General features: G+C 36.8%; 1 protein-coding gene across 2 annotated transcripts; it reads right to left on the bottom strand.

The window, feature by feature from the left end:
- Window positions 1-12,636: 12,636 nt before the first annotated feature.
- On the bottom strand, window positions 12,637-14,699 carry LOC108823414 (polyadenylate-binding protein-interacting protein 12-like). 2 transcript variants are annotated; one of them, XM_018596609.2, is made up of 8 exons: window positions 14,223-14,699; window positions 14,006-14,119; window positions 13,886-13,930; window positions 13,621-13,806; window positions 13,479-13,538; window positions 13,286-13,402; window positions 13,142-13,203; window positions 12,637-13,047 (listed from the first exon to the last, which is right to left on the bottom strand). In XM_018596609.2, the coding sequence occupies exons 1-8, from the start codon at window positions 14,523-14,525 to the stop codon at window positions 12,990-12,992; spliced, it is 945 nt and encodes a 314-aa protein (XP_018452111.1). In that variant the 5' UTR covers window positions 14,526-14,699; the 3' UTR covers window positions 12,637-12,989. The 2 variants fall into 2 exon arrangements, with proteins under 2 accessions (XP_018452111.1, XP_018452112.1); XM_018596610.2 differs by having other exon boundaries at window positions 14,006-14,116; window positions 14,223-14,679.
- Between the last annotated feature and the right edge of the window lie 8,671 nt (window positions 14,700-23,370).

Below are 23,370 nucleotides of genomic sequence, written 5' to 3'. Positions count from 1 at the left end.
GAAGGAGACCGATTCGCCACCTCCAGCTCCCAAGAAAAGAGTCGACATGATTCTTGGGAAATTCCCCCAAGGAAAAAGTTTACAAGTCGAAGCTCTCTTGAGCAAACCGTCCCCTCAATCGAGCCCCGACTCGAGGGTGGACTGTATCCTTGGAGGATCAGACATATGTCAAGACTCCGTCAATTCCATTAAGAATCACGTACGGAAGGCTGTGTCTAACACTGGACCTAAGCCTCCTAACCCTGAATCCAATACTAAGATTTCTTTCTGGGAAAGCGAGACCTCAAACCTTGACAGACCTCACGATGATGCGTTGATCGTCACCCTGAACATCGCAGGATACGAGGTTCCTAAGCTCATGATAGACACAGGAAGCTCTGTCGACCTCATTTTCTATAACACCCTAAAAGGGATGGAAATAGACGACTACGAAATTATTGGCCAAAAAGCTAACCTCGTAGGCTTCTCCGGAGAAACAGCTACCTCATTGGGAACTATCAAGCTCCCAGTCATAGCTGGCGGAATAATGAAAATGACCAACTTAGTAGTCATCGATAGACCTTCCCCGTTCCACGCGATTTTGGGAAGACCCTGGATTCACAAAATGAAGGCAGTAGCCTCAACGTACCATCAATGCGTAAAATTCCCAACACCCGAAGGGATAGCTACCGTACATGGTAGCCAGAAGATATCCAGGATCTGCTATTTGGGAGGATTCGAAATCCTCAAAAAGTCCCCCCAATAGCAATTACAGATCCAGGAGGGTCGCGAAATGCAACAAAATAGTCGAGGTCCCCCCAGGAACCTAACCGAAAAAGTTTGCATCGACGACTCAGATCCTGAAAGACAGGTGAGCATCGGGTCCGAGCTACCTCCTGAGACAAAAAAGGAGCTCATTGATTTCCTGAAAAGCAATGTCAAAACCTTTGCATGGTCCACCAGTGACATGAAAGGAATAGATCCGAACGTCACCACCCATAAGCTAAAAGTTGACCCTACTTTCAAACCAATCAAACAGAAGCGTCGTAAGCTAGGCCTCGAAAAGGCTCAAGCTGTTAACGACGAAGTTGACCGACTTACGAAAGCTGGGTCCATTCGAGAGGTACATTACCCCGACTGGTTGGCTAACCCAGTAGTGGTAAAGAAGAAAAACGGGAAGTGGAGAATCTGTGTAGACTTCACAGACCTAAACAAAGCTTGTCCTAAAGACAGCTTCCCGTTACCTCACATCGACCGCCTGGTTGAAGCAACAGCTGGCCATCGACTCCTATCCTTCATGGATGCCTTCTCAGGATACAATCAAATCATGATGGATCCTGAGGACCAGGAGAAAACTGCATTCATAACCGAACGAGGAACCTATTGTTATAAGGTTATGCCATTCGGATTAAAGAACGCAGGAGCTACCTATCAGAGGCTAGTAAATAAGATGTTTGCTGGACAACTTGGAAAAACCATGGAGGTCTATATCGACGACATGCTAGTCAAATCCTCAGCTGGAGAAGATCATATCTCCCACTTAAGGGAATGCTTCGATATCCTGAATAAGTACGATATGAAGCTCAATCCCACTAAATGTACTTTCGGGGTACCCTCAGGCGAGTTCCTAGGCTATCTCGTAACCGAAAGAGGCATTGAAGCCAACCCGCAGCAGATAGCAACCTTCCTAGAAATGCCGTCACCTAAGACGACCAGAGAGGTACAGAGATTGACTGGACGAATCGCGGCATTGAATCGATTCATATCCAAGTCCACCGATAAATGCCTCCCATTTTACAAGCTTCTAAGAAATAATAAGAAGTTCTTATGGGACGAGAAATGTGAGGAAGCCTTCAAGCAATTGAAAGCTTACCTCTCCGAACCTCCGATCCTATCTAAACCAGTAATAGGAGAGCCATTGTACCTATATCTCGCTGTGTCAACTGCTGCAGTCAGCGGCGTTCTAGTACGAGAGGAACAAAACGAACAAAGACCAGTCTATTACACCAGTAAAAGTTTGATAGACGCCGAAACCAGGTACCCTGCAATGGAAAAACTAGCTCTAGCAGTCGTAACAGCTGCCAGAAAATTGCGACCTTACTTCCAATCGCACTCGATCGTCGTAATGACCTCACAACCATTACGAATGATCTTACACAGCCCCAGCCAGTCAGGGCGATTGGCTAAATGGGCCATAGAGCTCAGCGAATATGATATCGAGTATAGACCTCGAGCAGCAGCGAAAGCTCAGGTCCTTGCCGACTTTATCATTGAGCTAACATCCGAGCAGTTAGACTCCGAAATGGAATCTCCGAAGTGGAGCCTATACGTCGACGGAGCCTCATCAAAACAGGGCTCCGGTATCGGTCTAAGGCTAACTTCTTCAGCAGGAGAAACCATCGAGCAGTCATATAGGCTCGGATTCAGCGCCTCAAACAACGAAGCTGAATATGAAGCACTAATCGCAGGGTTGAAGCTCGCCCTAAGCCTCGGAATCCGAGAGCTAAACGCTTATAGTGATTCACAGCTAGTAGCTAGCCAGTTTCACGGAGAATATGAAACGAGGGACGAAAGAATGGGGGCATATCTCGAAGTCGTCCAGAACCTCACTAGGCAGTTCGACAAATTCGAGCTAACGAGAATCCCACGAGGAGAAAACTCCTCAGCAGATGCGTTGGCTGCTTTAGCTTCCACGTCAGACCCCCTCGTAAAACGAATCATACCCGTAGAAGGAATCGAGAAACCAAGCATCGACATAGCTACTAAAGCTGAGAAAGAGAGCAAAATAACAGCGCAACCCGAAGGTACCTGCCCTGAAACGGTAGCTACCCAGGTTTTCACAACATTTTGGTTTCCAAAAACCAGAATATGCAGCGCAAAAAAGCATACCTCCGGGAACACAATCCAAATCACGGAAGATATTCCTCGAAATTCAGACTCCTTAGAGCCTGATCTCGAAAATACCCCCGGGGGCACCAACTCAGACCCAGTCATCTGCAGAGTTAAAACCAGAAGCCGTACGGCTCTCCAAAATTCATCTGGAGGTATTCCTCGGAATTCAGACTCCCTGGAGCCTAATCCTACCAATACCTCCGGGGGCACCACGACATCAGGTCTCGACGAACAGGAACCTCCCTCGTCTCTTCATAACAAAGTTGTAGGAAGGGAGGATTGGAGAATTCCAATCACGCAATACATCCTGGAGGGAAAGACTCCACCCAACAAATGGGAGGCTCGAAAGCTCAAAGCATTAAGCGCAAGATATTGCGTTACCGAATCTGTTCTCCTCAAACGCAGCATTTCCGGACCTTACCTAAAATGCGTCCATGGCCTCGTTGCTATGAGACTCATGAAAGAAATGCACGACGGTTCCTGCGGAAACCACTCTGGAGGAAGAGCTTTAGCCATCAGAATCAAAAGACAAGGATATTTCTGGCCTACCATTATTGCAGATTGTGAGGCCTATTCCTCTTCATGCGACAAATGCCAGAGGCATGCACCGATTATACACCAACCTGCGGAAAAGCTGTCTAACATATCTGCCCCTTATCCATTTATGAGATGGTCCATGGATATCGTGGGACCACTAGTACCATCAGGAAGTGGAAAGAAGAAGCTACGTTTCCTCTTAGTCTTAACGGACTACTTCACAAAATGGATAGAGGCTGAAGCTTTCCAGCAGGTAACCAGGGTCGAGGTCGAGCAATTCGTATGGAAAGATATCGTGTGTAGACACGGCGTCCCATACGAAATCGTAACTGACAATGGAGGACAATTCATATCCCACGATTTCAAAATATTTTGTGACAAGTGGAATATTCGCCTGACCTTCTCATCACCTCGCCGACCTCAAGGTAACGGACAGGCAGAGGCTGCTAATAAATCAGTATTAGCAAACCTCAAGAAGCGCCTCGGAACCCAGAAGGAATTCTGGTCAGAGAAGTTACTTGAAGTACTTTGGGCATGTCGGACCACCCCACGAAAAGCTACAGAAGAAACTCCTTTCTCCTTAGCATATGGGATGGAAGCTGTCGTTCCAGCTGAAACCATTGCTGGTAGCCTCCGCCGGGAACTCTGTACATCCAATCCCGCAGCTAATGATCAGCTCCTAACTGACAGCCTCGATCTAATCGAGGAAAGACGGGACCGAGCTTTGATTCGCATTCAGAACTATCAGCAAGCAATGGCACGACAGTACAATTCCAAAGTCAGGCTCCGACAGTTCGCTGTTGGTGACCTAGTGCTTAGGAAAGTTTTCGAAGGAACCAAAGAACCAAACGCTGGGAAATTAGGAACCAACTGGGAAGGTCCCTACCAGATCATCCACGTGGTACGACCTGGCGTTTACAAACTCCGAAAGGTGCGAACTGGGGTACCTGAAATCAGATCGTGGAATGCCACGAATCTTAAGAGATATTATCATTAGGTACCTAAAACTCCTGAACTACGTTAGGCTTGATCCCTTGACTGGGTACGTAGGCAACTCCGTCATGAGTGCAGCCCCAACCTCATTTCAACACTTCGTTCACTACAATCAAAGGGGGCATATGTCTGACTAAAATCACATAGCCCACGCAGCAAATACATGATCGTTATAATACAGCAGTTGTATGATTACTATGATACAATGTATCCAACTATCAATAAAGAAATCATTTTCGATATCTCAATTCTTTAACAAACAGGTCCCTGCAGACCTGAACCTAAGGTCTTAAAATCCTTAACAATCCTAAAGGTCTTAAAATCCTTCAAAGCAATGTCAGGTCTCGACGAACCTGAACCTAAGGTCTTAAAATCCTTCAGACAATATCAGATCTCGACGAACCTGGACCTAAGGTCTTAAAATCCTTACCAAATCTCCAAGGTCTTAAAATCCTTGTCAATTCTCCAAGGTCTTAAAATCCTTATAAATCTTCGAGGTCTTAAAATCCTCATCAAATCACAAAGGTCTTAAAATCCCACAAACAAGTTCAGGTTCCCAAGAACCCCCACCTAAGGTGTCCAGATTAAACTTAGGTCCCCAAAAATCCTAAGCTAGTCCCGATACTCCAAGAACTCCTCTTAAGGAACTAAAAACGACCAAAGTCTTTCAGACTTATCACAAGATTCGATTATAATCAAGTTGTCATCTTTCGCGACTAAAGCCAAAAACCAAGTTCGAAATTAAACAAGGGTTTAAAAGCCTCCCAGGCTAACAAAGATTCGAAGTTCAAACAGATAAAGGTTTAAAAGCCTCCTCAGGCTATAAGTCTTGAAAGCAAAAGATAAAGAAGCCCATTGGGCATAAGTTTTAAAACATAAAGAGCATCAGCTCTTAACCTTCCTTGGATCCAGGATCAGCTTCATCATCCTTATCCTCCTCGATAGGATCACCCTTCTTAACAGGAACCTCTTCTTCAACATCCTGGTCGTCACCTCCCGGGGTCGTCTCAACGGGAACTAAATCAGGAGAGACCGAACCCAAGTTAGAACCATATTCTCCAGAAAACGTCGGATTAAACATATTGATCTCGAAAGTACCTGAGCTCTCGGAGAATTGAGGAATGGGGAGCTTGCTAACTGAGAAATCAGAAACTTGAGCCTTCTCATATGCAGCACCAGCATCCGGGATCAAAATCATCAAACGATGATACTCCTCCTCAGCATTCTCAATCTCTTTAGACAATAAATCCTTCAGAAGTTCGGTGTTTGCCTGAAGCTCATGAGCATAGATCAGAGCGTCAGTCTCTTCCTTTTTCTTGACAAACTTCTCCTTCACAGAGGTCAGGATCTTGTTGTAGGCTTCAGCCACCTCCTTCTTACCTTTCCTGACAGCTAGTTTAACTTCAGCCTCTTTGTTCTGTTGACTAACCTGAGACGAGGCGATCAACTCTTGGACCTGGTGCTCAGCTATCCTGCGAGCAGCATCTAACTCGTTGATCTTCCTACTCTTCACCCGAATATCGATGGCCTGACTTTCGATCTTCCCTTGTTGAGTATCAGCCTTCAGACCGAGCCTCCCGACCTCAGCTTCGAGCTCAGAAACTCGAGCACGAGTCAGGTCGAGCTCCGTCTTGGTAGTCTTGAACAACTCAGTAGCCTGAGCTAAGTCTTCAGCGCTAGGAGCACCATGCACGGTCTCTTCAAACCTCAGCTGAGCCCTGTTGATGGCTCCAGCTAGCTGAAACAAAAAAAAAAAAGAAATGTATATATACGTTTTAAACAAAAAAATTCTTTTGGATTGATAGCGAACCAGGGAGTAACAGGACTACGTACCTGACCCACGTGGTGAGGTATCTCAACATACTCTTCCTTGTTGGTCATACCATTGATCGAAGGCATGGAGCATCCTACCATCTTCATATGCCTCATGATGGTTGCCAAACCCCAAGGATCATCCAATATCGATCCCGGCTTAGAATGGGAGAAGTTCCAACCCACGGTCCCTCCCCGCGAAGACGAGGAGGAGGATCTGGCGGGTCTATCTCCCAAATCGGTCCGAGACCTCTTGTTTCTCGGAGGTTCGACCTCGTGAGGGTCTCTAGCAGCTTGGAGGTTAGCTTCAACTGTCGGAACCTCAGGACGGGGAACAACATCTTGAGCTCTGGGCTCAACTGGGTTAACATCCTTAGCAGGGACAGAGGTCCCATCATCAAGGACCTCCTTCAATGAGCTGAGGAAGGCACCTCCTTGGGTCTTATCGCTGCCTCGCGAAGCGCTGGCAGCTGCAGCAGGCTTGTTCCTGGAACGGAAAGAAGGCCTCATCTTAGGAGCTTGAGTCTTTTCAGTTTCGGAAGTACTAGCTCCAGTCGAAAGATCTACCACGAAAGGACCTTCAGAAACTAAACAGTTGAAAGCTTGTTAGTTATCTCTGAAAGCAAATTCAGAAATAAAAAAAAACATAATAATAAGCAAAATCCGAAAATTACCTTCTAAATCTCCAGCAGGAATCGGGTCAGGGAACCTGGCGTTGTACCGATCCGGGAACCTAGCTGATTCAATACGAGAAGAGGCAAAAGATGCCCAGGTATTGGAGCTTTGATTTAGCTTCCGGAAAAGAGCCCTAGACAGCTTCTCAGTAAGCTTAGGAGGATCCTCAGTATCTGCACATGAAATCGAGGGTTCAGTGAATAATACTAATTAGAAACAAGGAAGGCACGATCCTAACAAGTCCTAACCAGATATATCGGACCAAACAACAGAGAGAGCACGACCCACGGGAACCGTCGCGGGGTCGATCTTGACATAGAAATACTTCTTCCTCCAATCGTCATCACTACCGGAAGACTTGAAAAGACCAAGCCTAGGACGGCAAGGAAGATAGTAGGTACCGCTACCACCATCTTTGCTAGAGCTCTCCTTGATCGTGTAAAGGCTCATTAGCTCGGTCAGTCCAACAACGATCCCCTCCTCCTTAGCCCTGGTGATGAAACCATTTATCACCCGGATGGCTGAGGGACAAAGCTGAGAAAGGGCTAGTTGGTAATGATCAAGAAGATCTAACAGGAGATCTGGAAGTGGGAACCGAAGGTGGCATTTCGAGATATATTTCTCGTGAATGCAGAACCAGCCTTCCGGGGCGGTTTCAGGAGTTTCGTCGGAGGAACAAACCTTGGCCAACTCCTTTTGGCCATGGGCTTGAACCATGAGATTAACGACTTCTTGAATCTTTAGTGAGGAAGGCGAGTGAGGGCCCAGAGAGGTACTCCCGCCAGAAACTTCCTTCTTCTTCACCCGCTTGGAGACCCTCCCCGCAATTGAGTCCTTGACTTCCTTCTTGTCTCTTTTCATTTTCTCACCGATTTCTTGCTTAACCTTCATTAAACGCTTCCCGGAGGCAGAGATTCCGGTCTCGCCGGAACCTTCTTTCGGAGGGTCCATTAAAAAGAAAGGTAAGGAGAATCGAAGAGATTGAAAGGGGAAAAGAGTGAATAGGCCAACCAAGTCTCTAAGGAACTAAGGATTCTAAGAAATTCGCAGGAGATTAATGGTGAATCGAAGGATGAAAGTAAAAAAAAAATATATGAGAAAAACGTAGTAAAATAAAGGAGTGGAAGAGAAGTTACCTTGGAAACCGAGTGGAGGCGTGGAGAATATGGACAGCGGCAGTTAATGCTGGCTGCTTTATATCTTGTCAAGTCTCGAAAATCGGAGTAAATATTTCAAAACTCCTCTCATCTGAGTCGTTGATTTCATCAGAAGAGATCTCAACCGTTAATTCAAATAAATAATATCTTCGTTGAACGAAGCTAGTAATCATTATCTCAACAGAAAAGATTGAGGTTCAGCGGCTAGGTTAAGCTCCCGAGTAAGAAATCTTATCTCGAAAGCTGGGGGCAACTGTTGGGCCTGAATATGGCCCGGTAGCTGATCAGTCAATAGTAAAAGATGACGATGGGCCGCGATAAGCCCATCACGAGTTCTAAGTACTAAAAGAGCTAAGTAGAAGCCGAAGGCTCAAAACTAAGGATCCTAACCAAGGAGGTCACGACGAAGAGGAAGCTCACGTCACAACCAGAAGAGGCGCAGGACCCGGTCAAAGGGAAGTTGTTGCGGATTCCACCTCAAGTGGAGAGGATCTCGGAGATCAGTTGCAGATAACCTAAAGGAGTCCAAGGCTATAAAAGAAGAAGGTCGAAGATCAAGAAAAGGATCCGAACCTACTCATATTTTTACTCAACATTCATTGAAACATTCTTACTTGTAATTCTCTCGTGATCTTTATATTCATAAAAGATCATCTTTGTAACCATCTCATTTCTATTACATCAATACAAATCAAAGTTCGTTCATCAAGTTCTTACGGGATTCAGCCCGCGATAATCTTTCCCTTACCTTTTCTAAACATAAAACCTGATCTAAAATCTAGGTGTGAGTTTTACCCCTCACAGTTGCTACCCTCTAAACACGATGAATATCACATGATAATGAAGTCCTCTGAGGCGACATTTGAGAAGCAAAGAAAATGTGGGCTGATATGATCCAATGGAGAAAAGAATTTGTACCAACACTATTATTCAGGAGATCACGTTAGAGAGCAGCGATGTCTTTCTACAAGTCATTTGTGGTTGTTGTTAATGCATGGGTCCATTATGTGTTCTTTAGGTACACACATCTTTGGTGGAGAGTGAAGAAGATAGTTTGTAGAGGGCGCAAGGGATGTGTCCGTTGACGCTAGAAATTGCGTTGGGATTCGATAAAAGCATATAGATATATATTGCAGCTCGTGAAATTTATAGGATGTAAGAAGGCCATCGGATGTAATATTCTGAATCCATTTGATATTCATGACAACTACACTATAAAACATGGGGAATTTTCAAAAATACCATTTTTAAGGTACCATTATTCATCTTTACCACCACTAAAGACACATTTTCAAAAATACCTTATTTATTAAAATGGTATAGACTCTTATATCTTTATTTTTATATGCTTTTCAAAATTCTAATCTCAAATTCTAAATTCTAAACCTCTAATTCTAAACCCTAAACCCAAAATCTTCAACTCTAAATCCTAAACCCTAAACTATATACCCTAAATTCAATATCCTAAACCCTAAACCCTAAAATCTAAACTATAAACACTAAATCCTCAACTCTAAACCCTAAATCCTCAACTCTAAACCTTAAACTATGTACCTTAAACCCTAAAACATCAAATCTAAATCCTAAATCCTAAACCTTCAAATCTAAACCTTTCATTAAAAGTAGTGGTAAAAGTGGTTAGTGTAAACATGAAAAGTGATACTATGAAAATGGTATTTTTGGCAATTTCTCATAAAACATACATGCGATTTTTAAGTTAGTATGTTGAGTTTGCAGGTATCTCAGGTTTAAGAAAACAATCTTTCTTAAAACACATGAGACTCATCGAGCTACTGGACTTGTATCACAACAAACACATCGGATCAGTTTGCAATAGCTGGCTGTCAGGGAAACCATGGGAGAAGAACAAGAAACGCAACATATGAAAGAGTAATATATGTCGAAAAAACAGAAAAGGTGTTATAAAATTACATAATATAAACAAAATACTAGGTGATTTTTCTGTGATCATGCACGAATAAAAATATTTATAAAATAAGTATATTTAACTATTAATATTCTAATTTTAACTATTTTATAAATATTTATATGTATGATTTATTTTAAATAGTATTATATAAGTTTAGGTACACATATAATTTGGATATGTAATATCTAGTCGATTGGTTATTGCTGAAATATTTTGAATTGTATTTATTTCTTCAAGTTTAACCAAAGTATTGTGGCCCTATTATTTTTGGTGCTTAAATAGATTAAAATTTTGATTAATTTTATCATTTTGCAATTAGAATTTTGATTTTGAACATAAAAATTTGGATTGTTTAAGTTACTCATTTTTCAGGTTATATTGAATTACACATCTTTTTTAAAATCAAACTGCAATTACTTTTGATTCTAGTTAAATAAAATTAATTTGGTTTTATTTCTTACATTTGTTTTGTTCTTCATCTTAAATATTTATACATACTTTTGTAATTTATTTTGTATAATTTGATATTTGTGATTTTTTAAAATAGTAGATAAACTGAAATGGTGATAAGTACGAAGTTTTATAAATGAACATTACTGATAAAATTTTGAAAATTTATGAACTGATATCAATATTTACAAAAAGGTTTTTTGTAATTATAAGTAAATTTTAATACTTTAGATGTATAAAAAATAAACTGAAAATATTCTAAACAATTTTGACCGTGAAATTCATATTGGTTTATGTATTTTTATTATATGCTTAATATGTTTTATAAATATATAAAATTAAAAAAAATTAAGTCATAAAGAAATTTTAGTGGTATATTAGGTTTGATTAAAGTTTGTAGATGTTTTCTTTATATAGTTTGATCAAAATAATTATAAATAAAATGTAAATCAAATTTAAAAGTTTAACAAAAATATTTTATGCAAAAATGAATAAACATCTCATAGTAGCAATTATAAGGTATTTTTAGTTTGCCATGATATTTTAGTATATGTTATTTAAATTATTTTTAATAATCTAGAAAAATAGACTGATACTAATAAAATATTTTTGTTAATTTGAAAGTATATATTATGTTGTTTAACATATGTTTTAAAGAGGTTATTATTTTATCATCAAAACAGTTAACCGGAGTTTCTAGCTCTAGTGCTAAAAGGCTCACAGCTGTAAATTTCGCCACCTGGGTTCGAATTTCGTCCACTGGAAAATTAACATTTCGGCATCGCCAGAGATAGAGAACCGACACGTGGCAACACGTGACTAGTCTGGACCACTTATATGGAGCCAAGATACCTCTTTATAATTCAGAAAAAAACATCAAAACTGTTTTTTTTGTGAACTTTCCTTTTTATGAAATCACATTAAGTATAAATTTTTTTTCCGTAAAATAAGTTCTTTCCTTTTTGTAAATATAATTTTCGTTTTTATTATATGAATATTTACTTTTACTATATATTTTACTACTAGACTACCATTTGGTCAACCCTTCCATATTTTGTCACGGCAGAAATTATTTTAAGACTTTTTGTGTATTTAGAAAGGTAAAAAAATGTCAAAACGAATATAGAAAGAGACGTTCTCGAAAAGCGCAAGAAAGATCAGCTGGTGTAAAGTTTAACTGGACAACACATAGCATGCATGCTTGTGACGCGAGGGACTTACAAATGACGTAACTACCTTTCGGCGTTTGTCAAGTTTTAACGCTCTCTTTGAGATGTTCAAATTTGACCAAGTTTTTTTTTTTGATAATAAAAGGATTAAACCCGGGTCAATGATGACACAAGCCTAACCTCTGGGTAGAGGTACAGCCCACGGATAGACCCTTTCCTGGAGCATTCAAATGAGTCGAAAGCATAACTCATATCCGTGTGGCCGGTGAGGTTTGAATCCGGGTTCGCCTTATTGGGTTTCTCAATTTTCTCAAGCGCCACTAGGCCACCACCACCGGTTAATTTGACCAAGTTAACTTCGTTTGATTTGACTTATCCGTGCTCAGTACTCCCTCCGTTTCATATTATATGTCGTTCTAACCTTATGCACACAGATTAAGAAAACATTTAATTTTACATATTTCCAAAATAAAAACACTATTACCAATACACCTAACCATGTATCAACTAATAGAAAAATGGAAAATAGAATATTGTCAATAAATTTTGCATTGAAAACCGAAAACGACACTTATTTTGAAACAAAAAAATTCTTCTAGAATGACATATAATTTGAAACGGAGGGAGTATGTTTCATGGAAGCGTTTAGAAAAGATCTTTTAAAAGATTTATAGAAATCGGGTATTATGATGAAACCGTTATATGTAATAAGTTATAACTTTCAGATGAAAATGATGAATGAATCAAATAACGTTTATCTACATTTTCTGAAATGGTTATGTTTAATTGAAGCTATGTTATTTATGCTTCACATACGGTTCAAAACTTGGGTGTCCCGAACTTGTGAATCTTATACGTTTCGGATCGATTCGACGCGCTTCAAAGACTGCTCACTGATAGATACATTGAGTGAACTTATATGTGACTTCCTAATTTTGGATAACTCTAATTTATAATTTGATTCCAACTCATGGTTTATAACTATGAACAATCTAACATTTTGCTCAGACCATCCAGTCATAAACAAGGACAAGAGGGAGTGTAAATATAAAATGTAGAACATTTACGAACAAAAGCAGGTTTCTAATAAGTCCAAGAGCAACAACAACAGTATAAATAACTAAAAACTCCCATTAACAGAGACAATCTTCAAACCTCACTCTCAGTGTTTCTCTCTTCTGCTCTGTGTAACTTCTTTTCTCTAAAAGTTAAAACCCACATCGAAATTAAAACTCCCTACGACCCAAAAGTATCCCAAAGCAAAAGACAACAGAAGCATCATCAAGCTTCCAAGCATTACACATAGGAAAACAAAAGACTTTAAGAGTTTCAGACAAACATCTTTACATGCCGGTGAGAGCAGAGATATATATATGTATAATAAACTTGTAGCTGTTACTGTTGTTGTCGAGGGACAGCACGGGAACGAACAGGTGTCTTTGAGGGACTCACCCTGTGGATCAAACCATCAAAAACACGTCAACGTTCGGATTCATAACCAAGTAACACAAAAATGTTTGAGAAAAAAATGGTTTGTTCTTGGGGACCTTATGGGTAAAGAACCAAGAAGCACGCCACTGCAATTGAGAGCCGTTATTGCACTTTCAGCCTGCCAAAGAGAAAAAAAGGATACTATGGTAAAAAAAATATGTATTTCAAACAAGTTTTGATAAAGATCAACACTACTTTACCATGACAAACTCAACGAAACCGATTCTAGTTGGATGATGATAATCTCCCAAAAGCCTCAGACGTAATACCTCTCCACACACAGCCTCAAAGAAGAGTTTTATGTCCGTTTGAGTGACCTGTAAACTCATCAAAGTTTAGCTATTTTATGTTTCATTATAATGCCGTGAAGGAAAAAAAATCTGAGAGAATCACCTTCTTGTCGATGTTAGTGCAGTAGATAGTTCTCGCACACTTCTCACGCTCATCTTCAGTCTAAGAACCAAGAACAGGACTAGTCAAATCACTTAACTTTGCACTCAGAATGGGATGAAACAGAAGACAACAAAAGTCTCACCCTAGGCAATAACGTCGGGTTAACCGGTGCAATAGCAGTTTTGGACGGCATAACCTTCACAGGATAGAATCCCAGCACCGTCCCAGACAGATTCAGCGCAGCTCTTGCACCCCCTTCATCAGTGAACTCGATGAAAGCAAACTTAAGTACTGAGTTTGGGTCCCCGCAAATGCGACAGTCAACAACCTAAAACAACCAAAAACAGTTAAAGAAACAAAGAACACACCACACACAAAGATGAATTTTGTAGAAGAGACTTAGAGACCTGTCCAAAGCCGATGAACAAACCAGCAAGCTGCTCCTCAGTGACCTAAACCCAAAAGAAAAATTAAAGATAGCCTGTGCGGAAGAACCATTGAAGAAAAGGTGGAAGCTTTTTACAAACCTGTTGGTCAATATCAGACACATAGACAGTTCTTCGAATGACGTCTTCACGCTGAGCCATACTTGTCCGAGGATTCATCCTCCGTTTCCCTTGTGGTGGTCCGAACGACTTCTTCTGTTTCAAAAAAAAAACAAAAACCAAATCTAAGAAAAGCCTCAAAAGGTACAAACTTTAGTTAGCTCAAAAGATACAAAGAGACACGTGTCTTATCAGTTACCCGTCGAAAACCGCCGTCTTCGTTGACGGGGAAAGAATCAGGGACGGTGAAGAAACCACCGTTAGCTCCTTGCTTAGTGAGGGAGGGAGGAACAAACTCTTTAGCCATGGGGTTGAGCTTAGTTAAAAGCTCATTCAGCTCTCTCATCTCACGCTTGAAGCTCTCTCCCCCACCATCGGATCTGATCTCACCATTTTCACCCAGATCTCCTGATCCTTGACTAGTGACGGAAGACGGCGGCGATGGGGAGATCGCAGCACCAACCTCTGTATCAGCTCCTCCGACTTTCTCAACGACCGCCATGATCAGATAAATCGGTAATTGCAGAAACCCAGAAAGAAAGATCGGATTTTTCCTGCAGGGGAACCCACGATCAGGTAACACGAAATTAGAAAGGAGCAGTAGCAAAAAGGGCTTCTACTTCTATAACAAGGAGCCACCAAGAGGAGAGAGAGAGAGAGAAGAAGGAAGAGGACAAGAGAGTAAAAACAAAACTCAAATCAAAGAGAATTAATCTTTTTTTTTTTTTGGACAAACAGAGAATTAATCTTAATTACTTTTTAATTACAGTATATGAGAAATACCCCTATTAGGTAGGAGTATTAGCTAAGGTTCGTTGAGTAAAAGAAACAATATTGTGCAGCGATTATAGCTGAAATGTGATTTTGTTTTTACCGTTGTTAAAAGGTAAGAATCATCACAAAGTCTTTGAATATTTGTTTTATATAATTTCGTTCTAAATTTTTAAATATCCTCTTTTGTAGATTTTTATTTTGGGTAAGAGTAAAATATCATGAGAAATATATAAAATGTTTTAAATTTTATTTATATTTAGGGCAAATCTCGTAAAACATCCTAAAATAGATATTTTTGACCAAACGAACATGCAAAAAGAAAAAAAAAGACCTAAATAAATTCATTAAAGAGATAAAAAGCATTAAACTTTTATTTTATAGATATATAAATATTTTAATAAATGATAAATTAAATATATTTTTTATTTTCTAAAAACAAGTTTTTCAATTCACACTTTTTAAAAAAAAAAATTCTTTTTTTCAAATTTTGTTTTGAAATCAAAAATTCTTTTTGAAACTATTTAAAAAATTTATTTTAAAAAAAACTAAACTCCATCGGTCTAAATTTTCAACCTTCAAATTTAAACCTTAAATATAGATTAGCTAATTCTAAAAATATAAGTTTTACTTTTGAATGAAATATTTTGATCGTTTTGATTTTTGTATATTATATTTATGATTAAGAAAATTTAGTACTATCCTAAAGAATTTTCCATATATCTATGTACATACTTTTCCAACCAATAATGTTACAGTTTTACATTTAAGTTAATTTCTTAAGTTACAAACTTTTTATTTTCTATATCTTTAAAAATTAAAAGTTTTTAGATTGGTGGTTACCGTACTGTATAAGATCTATTTGAAATGATAACACATAACTTTTTACACATTTAATAAAATTACGATGTTTAAACGTATTACTTAGAATAAATAAAATTGTACTTTTTGAAAAATGGATTATCTTAAATCCAAATAGAGCATATTACATATTGGTGAAAGTATGAAATGCCTATGACTTGGTGGAAGAAGTTAATGATGACCCCAATACCCACTCACCTTCCTAATACTAAACCTTAAATCTCAATCACTAAATCTTAAACCTAAATATCAAAATATAAAAATACACATAATATTATGTAATATTAAATTATATTATATAATATTAAACTATACATATAGATCATAGTACGATTTTTACAGGTTTAAGAACATGTAACAATAGTTAGATATTAAGAAAATTTCAAACTATATTTCTAAACAAAATAGAACATTTTTTACTAATCGTCAAATTGAATAGAAAATAATAAAATAATATAGTAACAAATAAGTATAAAACAACAAGACGTTTCTGGGATGACAAATCGGCTACTATTACTTCACGTCGCCGCCTCTCACCTTCCGTCAGACAAGACACCATCGATTTCACAATAGGAGAAACCTCCCCTTCAGTCACCCACCGATAATGCGAAGACGGTATACTGCTGCAAAAAAAAAACAACTCCGACAATCATGTCGTAACTCTTGTTGAATCCAACAGGATCCTCTTTTCCACGGATTTTTATTCCGATATAAGTACCTCTGGTGTTGTATTGTTGTAGTCGCAACTAATCTCCGGGAATTGAAGGCGTTGAGAGGCGGAGGTAAATTGAAGAAGACGATTACTATTTACTTTCTCTGAGGAAAAAAGGTAAAGTAAATATTTGAAGGTGGGTAAAAACCAAAAGACCATGGTTTAATTTGAACATTTAGAAAAAGAAAAAAATACGTTTTACCGGTTAGTTGAGAAGGGCAATATGACAATATTCTATATTGTTGAGATGATATATAGGTGAGTTAGGGATTTTAAATAGACAGTGAATTTTAATTTGTTTGAAGGTTGTTAGGTGAAATTTCCTTTATGTTTACCGGCTCCAAACAATCTACTTCAAAGATAGTTTACTTCTGTGAAAATGATCATACAATCTATTACTTAGATTCATGCTCCATATTCCATTTCTCTTACAAAAAAAAAAAAATCTATTACTTAGATTAAAACCTCAGACTCTGAATGTATAAAGATAGACAAGATATTTAATCAATATAACTTATAGATATTTTGGAAAAAAAAGATATTTTCTCAATTCCGAAAACTGAAAATATGTTTAATCAATATAACTTATAGATTTTATAATTCGCCAACAATTGTATATTTTTCATTGAAAGGCTATTTTCGCTATAATATTTGTTAATTTCGTTGTATATATCTATTCTATATTTGAATTATATTATTCTACAACTATATTGTATTAGCAAATTCGTTGTACATAACTTAGGTTCTGACGGTTTAGTATCAACATTTAGAATTTATTGGCGAGAAAAAGTTCACTCAGTTCAACTTATATTTTATCAATTAGATGACAATTTTATCTTATTTTATTTATATTACGCTCATGTACTATACAACTAAATGTATTATTCTTGTTCGAAATGATACTAGACGCTAGTCGGACAATAATTATGGGTCTGGCGCGTTATCAGAAAATCAGAAATTAAGCGGAACAAAAACAGAAACTAGTTTTTATACTTTTTAACTATAAATATACGTATATATTAGTAAATGTGAAATTAAACGTCGAAACAACCTAGTGCAGTGGTTTGTGATGCATTTGCTGTTGTAACAGGTGTAGGGTTTGATTATTAGGTGACGCATGTTTTCCTTTCTCTTAAGTCTTAACTAAGCTGGAGTTGGCAAAAAAAGTTTAAAACCCACTTGAATTTATCTCACATTGACTAGTTATAACTATGAGTAGCTTTGAAATCTCCCATAAATATATAGATAAGGTCTCAAATTTTTAGACAATTGGATATGTTTTATGACCCGTATTTCTATCTTAAAAATCTAATATTTTTTTGTTTAAAATCGGTTTTCGTCCGTACCATATTTCCGATTAATTGAATCGATTTGACTAAAATTGGGATGTCAAATCTCTGTCGAACGAGTGGTCGACTAGACATCCACGCTTTATAATATAGATATAGGGTGTGATTGGTATTAGTTAGAGTAAAAGTGTGAAAATAAACAGGTGAAAACAGGTGGAAAAATAAAAATGAAAATCAGAGTAAATTTTTTCTCTTAAGAGTAAAGTTGAATGTTTTTAGTTATTTCTTCAGTTGCCCATGGTTGGGTCCTAGCTGTCCTTCTTATCGACTTATACTGCTGGGAATATCTTCATCTTCCGCCAGTTTATGTATTTCAATTTGGTACTTTTGAGTATGAATCAATATATTTCTTCCGTGGGAAAAAAAATCTAAAGGATTACATTATCCTATTTTTACTCTACTTTTTTCTTTCTCTAGCTTAAGGGGGATATCGGTGATGGCTGTGAGTGCTCCACACAGCTATAAATCTCTCTAAAACAATACAACCAAAGCAATCATGATTTATTAGTAAAATCTAAAGCTACAGCCCCGAAATCTTTAAAAGAAAATATATTGGCTTTAGAAATCAAAATTTCTACAACTTTTATCAAGTGCTTTGAAAAATATCCAAAGCCAAAAAAATTAAAACCAAAGCAAAAATCTTACAGCCTATTTTCTAAAGCAAAAAATCTAAAACTACAGCAACAACCAATCAATCCTGACTGAATGAATATTTATCCTGAGTGGACAAAAAGAGCATAACTCAGCTGAATATTTTGTTATTCCAATTTATTATCTCCCATTATATCATCTAATGACACTCATAATCATAAAATATATTGATTTTTTTCTTTTTTTATTATTATATTCTACTCAACATTTTTCTTTAGACCATCTCTAACCCCACTTCATTTTTTACTTTTTGCTTCATTTTGAAGTAGGTTTTGCTCCAACCCCACTTTAATTCTTGCTTCAAAATGAAGTCATGAACAGTGTTGCTTCAAATTTGAAGATCTACTGTGCATATCTTCATTTTTTGAAGATGAACTTTTCTAATTGTAAACTGGTCCTCAACTTTTATTTATTCTTATCTTTTGCCTAAAAAATTATATAGATTAATAATATCCAATTAATTTCAAAATTTCGACTATTATTTTTATCTAATCAGATGTTTATATCGAAGAGCATATGAATATTTGTTGTTTAGAACTTCTTAACTTGATGTAAAAGAATCAAAGATGAATAAGGTCATTTTTACTTCTTAACAGTTTGTTAATCACTTACAGAAAATTATACATATGGTGTTTTTTTCTAATAAAGATTTTCTGTGTTTGTTTATTCACGTTATATAATAATTTTCTTATATTAAAATGTAATGAAATAAAAAATTATGTTGGATTATTGTTAAAACAAAATAGTTAGGTAAATTAAGTAAAGATGAAAAAGTATAAGATTTTATTAGTAATTAATGATAAAATGGAGAGAGAATATATACTTAGAATATTCTTTTTCCAAGAATGAAATGAAGCCCACCATTGGAGTGAATGTTACTTCATTTTTTTCTTCATTTTGAAGAAAGTGCATATTTGAAGATAGAAATAAAGCAATGGGTTGGAGATGCTCTAAGAGCATCTAGAGTAAAATTATGGGATAAAAAGTGCAATTACTCTAATTCTCTCTATCATTTACCAATCAAGCGAAAAATGAAGAAACAATATTTACTCTGATTCTCGCTAGAAAATAATAATTGCTATTTTACATAGAGTAACAAAAAACTATAATTATATTTAATTTAATCTTTTATTTTACTCTCAGTTCCTTTAATTTTTTATTTCTCTTACCTCTAATTTACTCTGAATACATCTATACTTATTACTTTTAATATTTTACCAATCACACCCTTAGTTATTATGTCTTTTATTTTTTTGTAACATTCTCAATTTTTTGTCACACAAACGATTATATTAAATCTAAAACGAGTTTACGCGATTACATTCGGAGCTATGCTCAACCAACAAGATAAAAACCGGAGGGATCCTCGACGGTTTGATGAGCATCATAAAACAGAAACACTAAAACAAGGGATAACAAATCTTGCTCGATAAATGGAGAATCGTGGGAAACATAGGATGTGTCCCTGAATAGGTTAGTACCACGAGCATGGAATAGTCGCACGCGACGTTGATTTGACCAAACGGCAAAGTTTGGTAGGAGGTGAAATGAGCATGAACAGCTTTAACTCCGACCTCGAAGTTCCCTGAAGAGACTAAGTGAATCTCAACAGAAACGAAGAGTAACAAGATTCTGGATTTGGAGCTGATGAACAAATAGGATGGACCTTGAAACCGAATAGCGCCAGTGACAAATTCAGAGCTAATACAAACTCTACTGACCTGTGATGGATGTACGAATAATGGCAATTTAAGTTTGACATCATGAATTTGGGCTAGGTGAACCCTTTGCACTGAGGTGCAACGGCGAACCGTAGACAGACATGATGCTTCAGAGTAGGATTGATGGCTCAAGTTTATAATAATTGGCACGTTTAAGCTCCATAAATGTTTTTGGCTCAAGCCAAAGCATGTGTCGGTTGAGTACCAACAGTTATCGGAGGGCGGACTCTATGAAGAACCGTCGATGCTTGAGAGGGCGTAGTGTGTTGGAGACGCAACAGTGACATAGTAACAAGTAAATCTGGCGAGTCCACACTCTTGCACAGTAGATCCGGCGGCGATTAGGGGATGGGTAAACAAGACGGCGAAGGAGGCGAGAGACACAGAGGAAGCTGGAGGGGGGGGGGACTCAGGTACTGTCTTCCAAAAGCCCAACAGAATCGAAGGCATAGACAAAGCAAAATACCAGTCCGTGTCGTCTGAGGCGGAGACCCACAATTTCATGTGACCTAAGATTCGAAATGTTGAGCACAATTTTACCCGTCGCGGTGGAAGAGTGAGGTACGGTGATGAAACGCTATGGGAGAGTGAGACAGACGATGGAGGAGCGCGACCGTCGGAAGGCCGTGACAACGCGGCGCAGTGACTGTATTTCGTCCTTTATCAACTCGTTTTGAAAATGGCAACCTGGACGGAGATAGATCTGGCCGTTGAGACACAATGTCGATGAGGAGGAGCATATCCGGTGAGGCTGCTTTCAGACTGAACAGATCTGCGCAAGTGGGGAGAGAAGACTGAGCAAATGTAAGACGTAACGAGAGCAACGTCTGCTCCGCCAAATGCCATCGTGGTCTGAGGCAGAGTGGGGTGGTGGAGGCACAACAGAGTCGAAGGGACGAGTAGATCTGGCGATTAAAATCACAAGCTTCATAGATCCAGTGACCCTGCTGACACTAAGATGAGCAGTGGCGAAAAGTAGAGAGGTGGTGGTGATAACCCGAGGAGCCAGAGAGATGATGCATACGATAGGAGCTGGAGAGATGGTGACAATAGCCATGGAAAAGATGGAGATGGATACGACAGAAACGGCGTGGAGATCGAGTTGGTTGACGGTGGAACAGCGAACGCTAAAAAAAAGACAACGGCGATGGCAAACGGAGAAGATAACAGACGTCGACGCCGGCGAGCTGAGTCAGCTTGCCACTGGCGTCGAGAGAGCTCATGGTTGACGGCACCTACGAAAGTGGGTCTGGGAGAAAACGTACCAACAGCTAGTCTTGATTAATGATGGTAACTTTATTATAACACTCTCAGCTACTCTGTCATAGTCCCTTTTATTTACTCTATCTAAATTATTCTCAGTTACTCTGAGCTAACAAGTCACACTCTTATTTACTCACTGAATTTTGCTTCCGATATAAATTGTGAAAGTATTCTAATAGATAAATATGAAATAGCCGTCAAAAAAAGATAAACATGAAATAGACTATAACTTTACTCGGGGACAAAGAAGAAAGCAATGACAATGACATTACGTAGTCAAAATTATCCAGTTTCTGATAAATACCTAACTCATCAATATTGACATTACCTTCTTTTTTTATAACACCAATATTGACATTACCTATAACAAAGTAACTAGATTTTGATCTTCACTTTAAAAATGCGGATATATTTTTATTTTGATAAAATTTAATTAAATCTGTAATTTTGATTAGAGAATAAATAATTTAAAGTTTTCTATTTGTGTTTCAAAAAAATTGTTCTATTATAATAATTGATTTTCAAGCGGTGTTTTCATATCCAACTCAAACCTATGATTGAACCGATAAATCCAGTGATATGTGTATAATTCAGTTCAATTTAATACAAAAAATTGTAATTATAATCTTAGAAAACCTGGTAAAAATCTAAAAACCCGCTATTAACCTAAGATCCGATATGAGACGATCCGTTGAAAACAAAAAAAAATATTTTTGAAAGATTTATTAAATAATTCATACTTCTCAATATTATATAAAATTGAAAAAGTAACTATTTAGACTTTAATGAGATTTTTATTATATTATTTGAAGAAAATAAAATAATGGTAATAGGAAACTTTATTATTGATATGAAATTTTTTTTTGGTTACTATGATAAGTTTGTATTTTTATTTATGTTTAGATCTAAAACTTTATTTTAGGATAAGTTTTTTAAAAAAAATTGAACACTCAAAATTGGCATATCATTATTATGTAAAAAATGGCATAATAATATTTTTAATTTGCATGTATATATTCATATCCGATCTTTAAATAATCTTATAGATGAAAAATGATATTCAAATTAAATGAAAAGTATATACTGCATAAAAATTAAAATTATTATCATTCACAAAATATGAAAAATATTAGTTAGCATAGTTATAGAAAATATTATATTTTAGTTTAAATTAAATATCAATGGAAAGACTTATAAATAGATAATAATTTTTATGCAGTATATACTTTATTATTACTAAACTAAAAATATAATATTTTCTATAAATATTGTAAAGTTTTTGCTGTAAATTTTTATGCAGAAACTTTTACTGTAGTTAAATTTATTGTAGATGTAAGTTATATGCTGTAGATATTTCAAAATAAAATATGTGATGTATATATAAAATAATTATTTTTATCAATTAATATAATTTTTATTAATTATGAAAGTTTACTGTTATTTAAGATGTGATATCTAAATAATATTTATGTTATTTAAAATATTTCAATAATTTTAAAAACACACATAATTAAATTAAAACATTAATAGATGTTTTTACTATGATTCTCTAATTTATTTGATATTATAGATATTTGTTTTTCGTTTTACAGTTTCTACAGTATATAAAACAAAGATGTAAGGTTTTTGTCTAAAATATATAAGAAAAAAATTGTTTTTTTTTTGTTGTAGCTTTAAACGTAAAACTAAAACATGATTAATAAAAATTAATAGAAATTTGTTGTAGGTTTTAACTTTTAAATATAAAGCTACAACATAATTAGTAAAATTTAGTGATTTAAAAATAAATAAAGCTAAAATAGAGAGATACAAATCACCAATAATCTATACTATTATTTATGAAGTGATTTTGCTGATTTGTCACATTCTCCATAATTTTAGCTAATTTTGCTTATTTTCATATTTTTATTAGTTTTTAGATTAAATCATCAATTTATTAATTTAGATAATAGAAATATCTTGAAATTTCTAATTAATTTATTAATTTAAATAGTATAAATATTTCAAAAATTCTAATTG

This window comes from Raphanus sativus, chromosome 9, assembly GCF_000801105.2.
Source record: "Raphanus sativus cultivar WK10039 chromosome 9, ASM80110v3, whole genome shotgun sequence".
NCBI lineage: Eukaryota > Viridiplantae > Streptophyta > Magnoliopsida > Brassicales > Brassicaceae > Raphanus > Raphanus sativus.
Note: the sequence above shows the minus strand (reverse complement) of the source record. Positions and strands in the feature narration are given on the sequence as shown.

Bases quoted from the DNA above. Each gene is read 5' to 3' on its own strand.
- LOC108823414 (XM_018596609.2), bottom strand. From the start codon at position 14,525: ATGGCGGTCGTTGAGAAAGTCGGAGGAGCTGATACAGAGGTTGGTGCT. The intron at 13,807-13,885 runs GTCTCTAAGTCT...TGGTTGTTTTAG, and splicing joins TGTTCATCGGCTTTGGACAG to GTTGTTGACTGTCGCATTTG. The intron at 13,048-13,141 runs GTCCCCAAGAAC...TTTGATCCACAG, and splicing joins CTTGGTTCTTTACCCATAAG to GGTGAGTCCCTCAAAGACAC.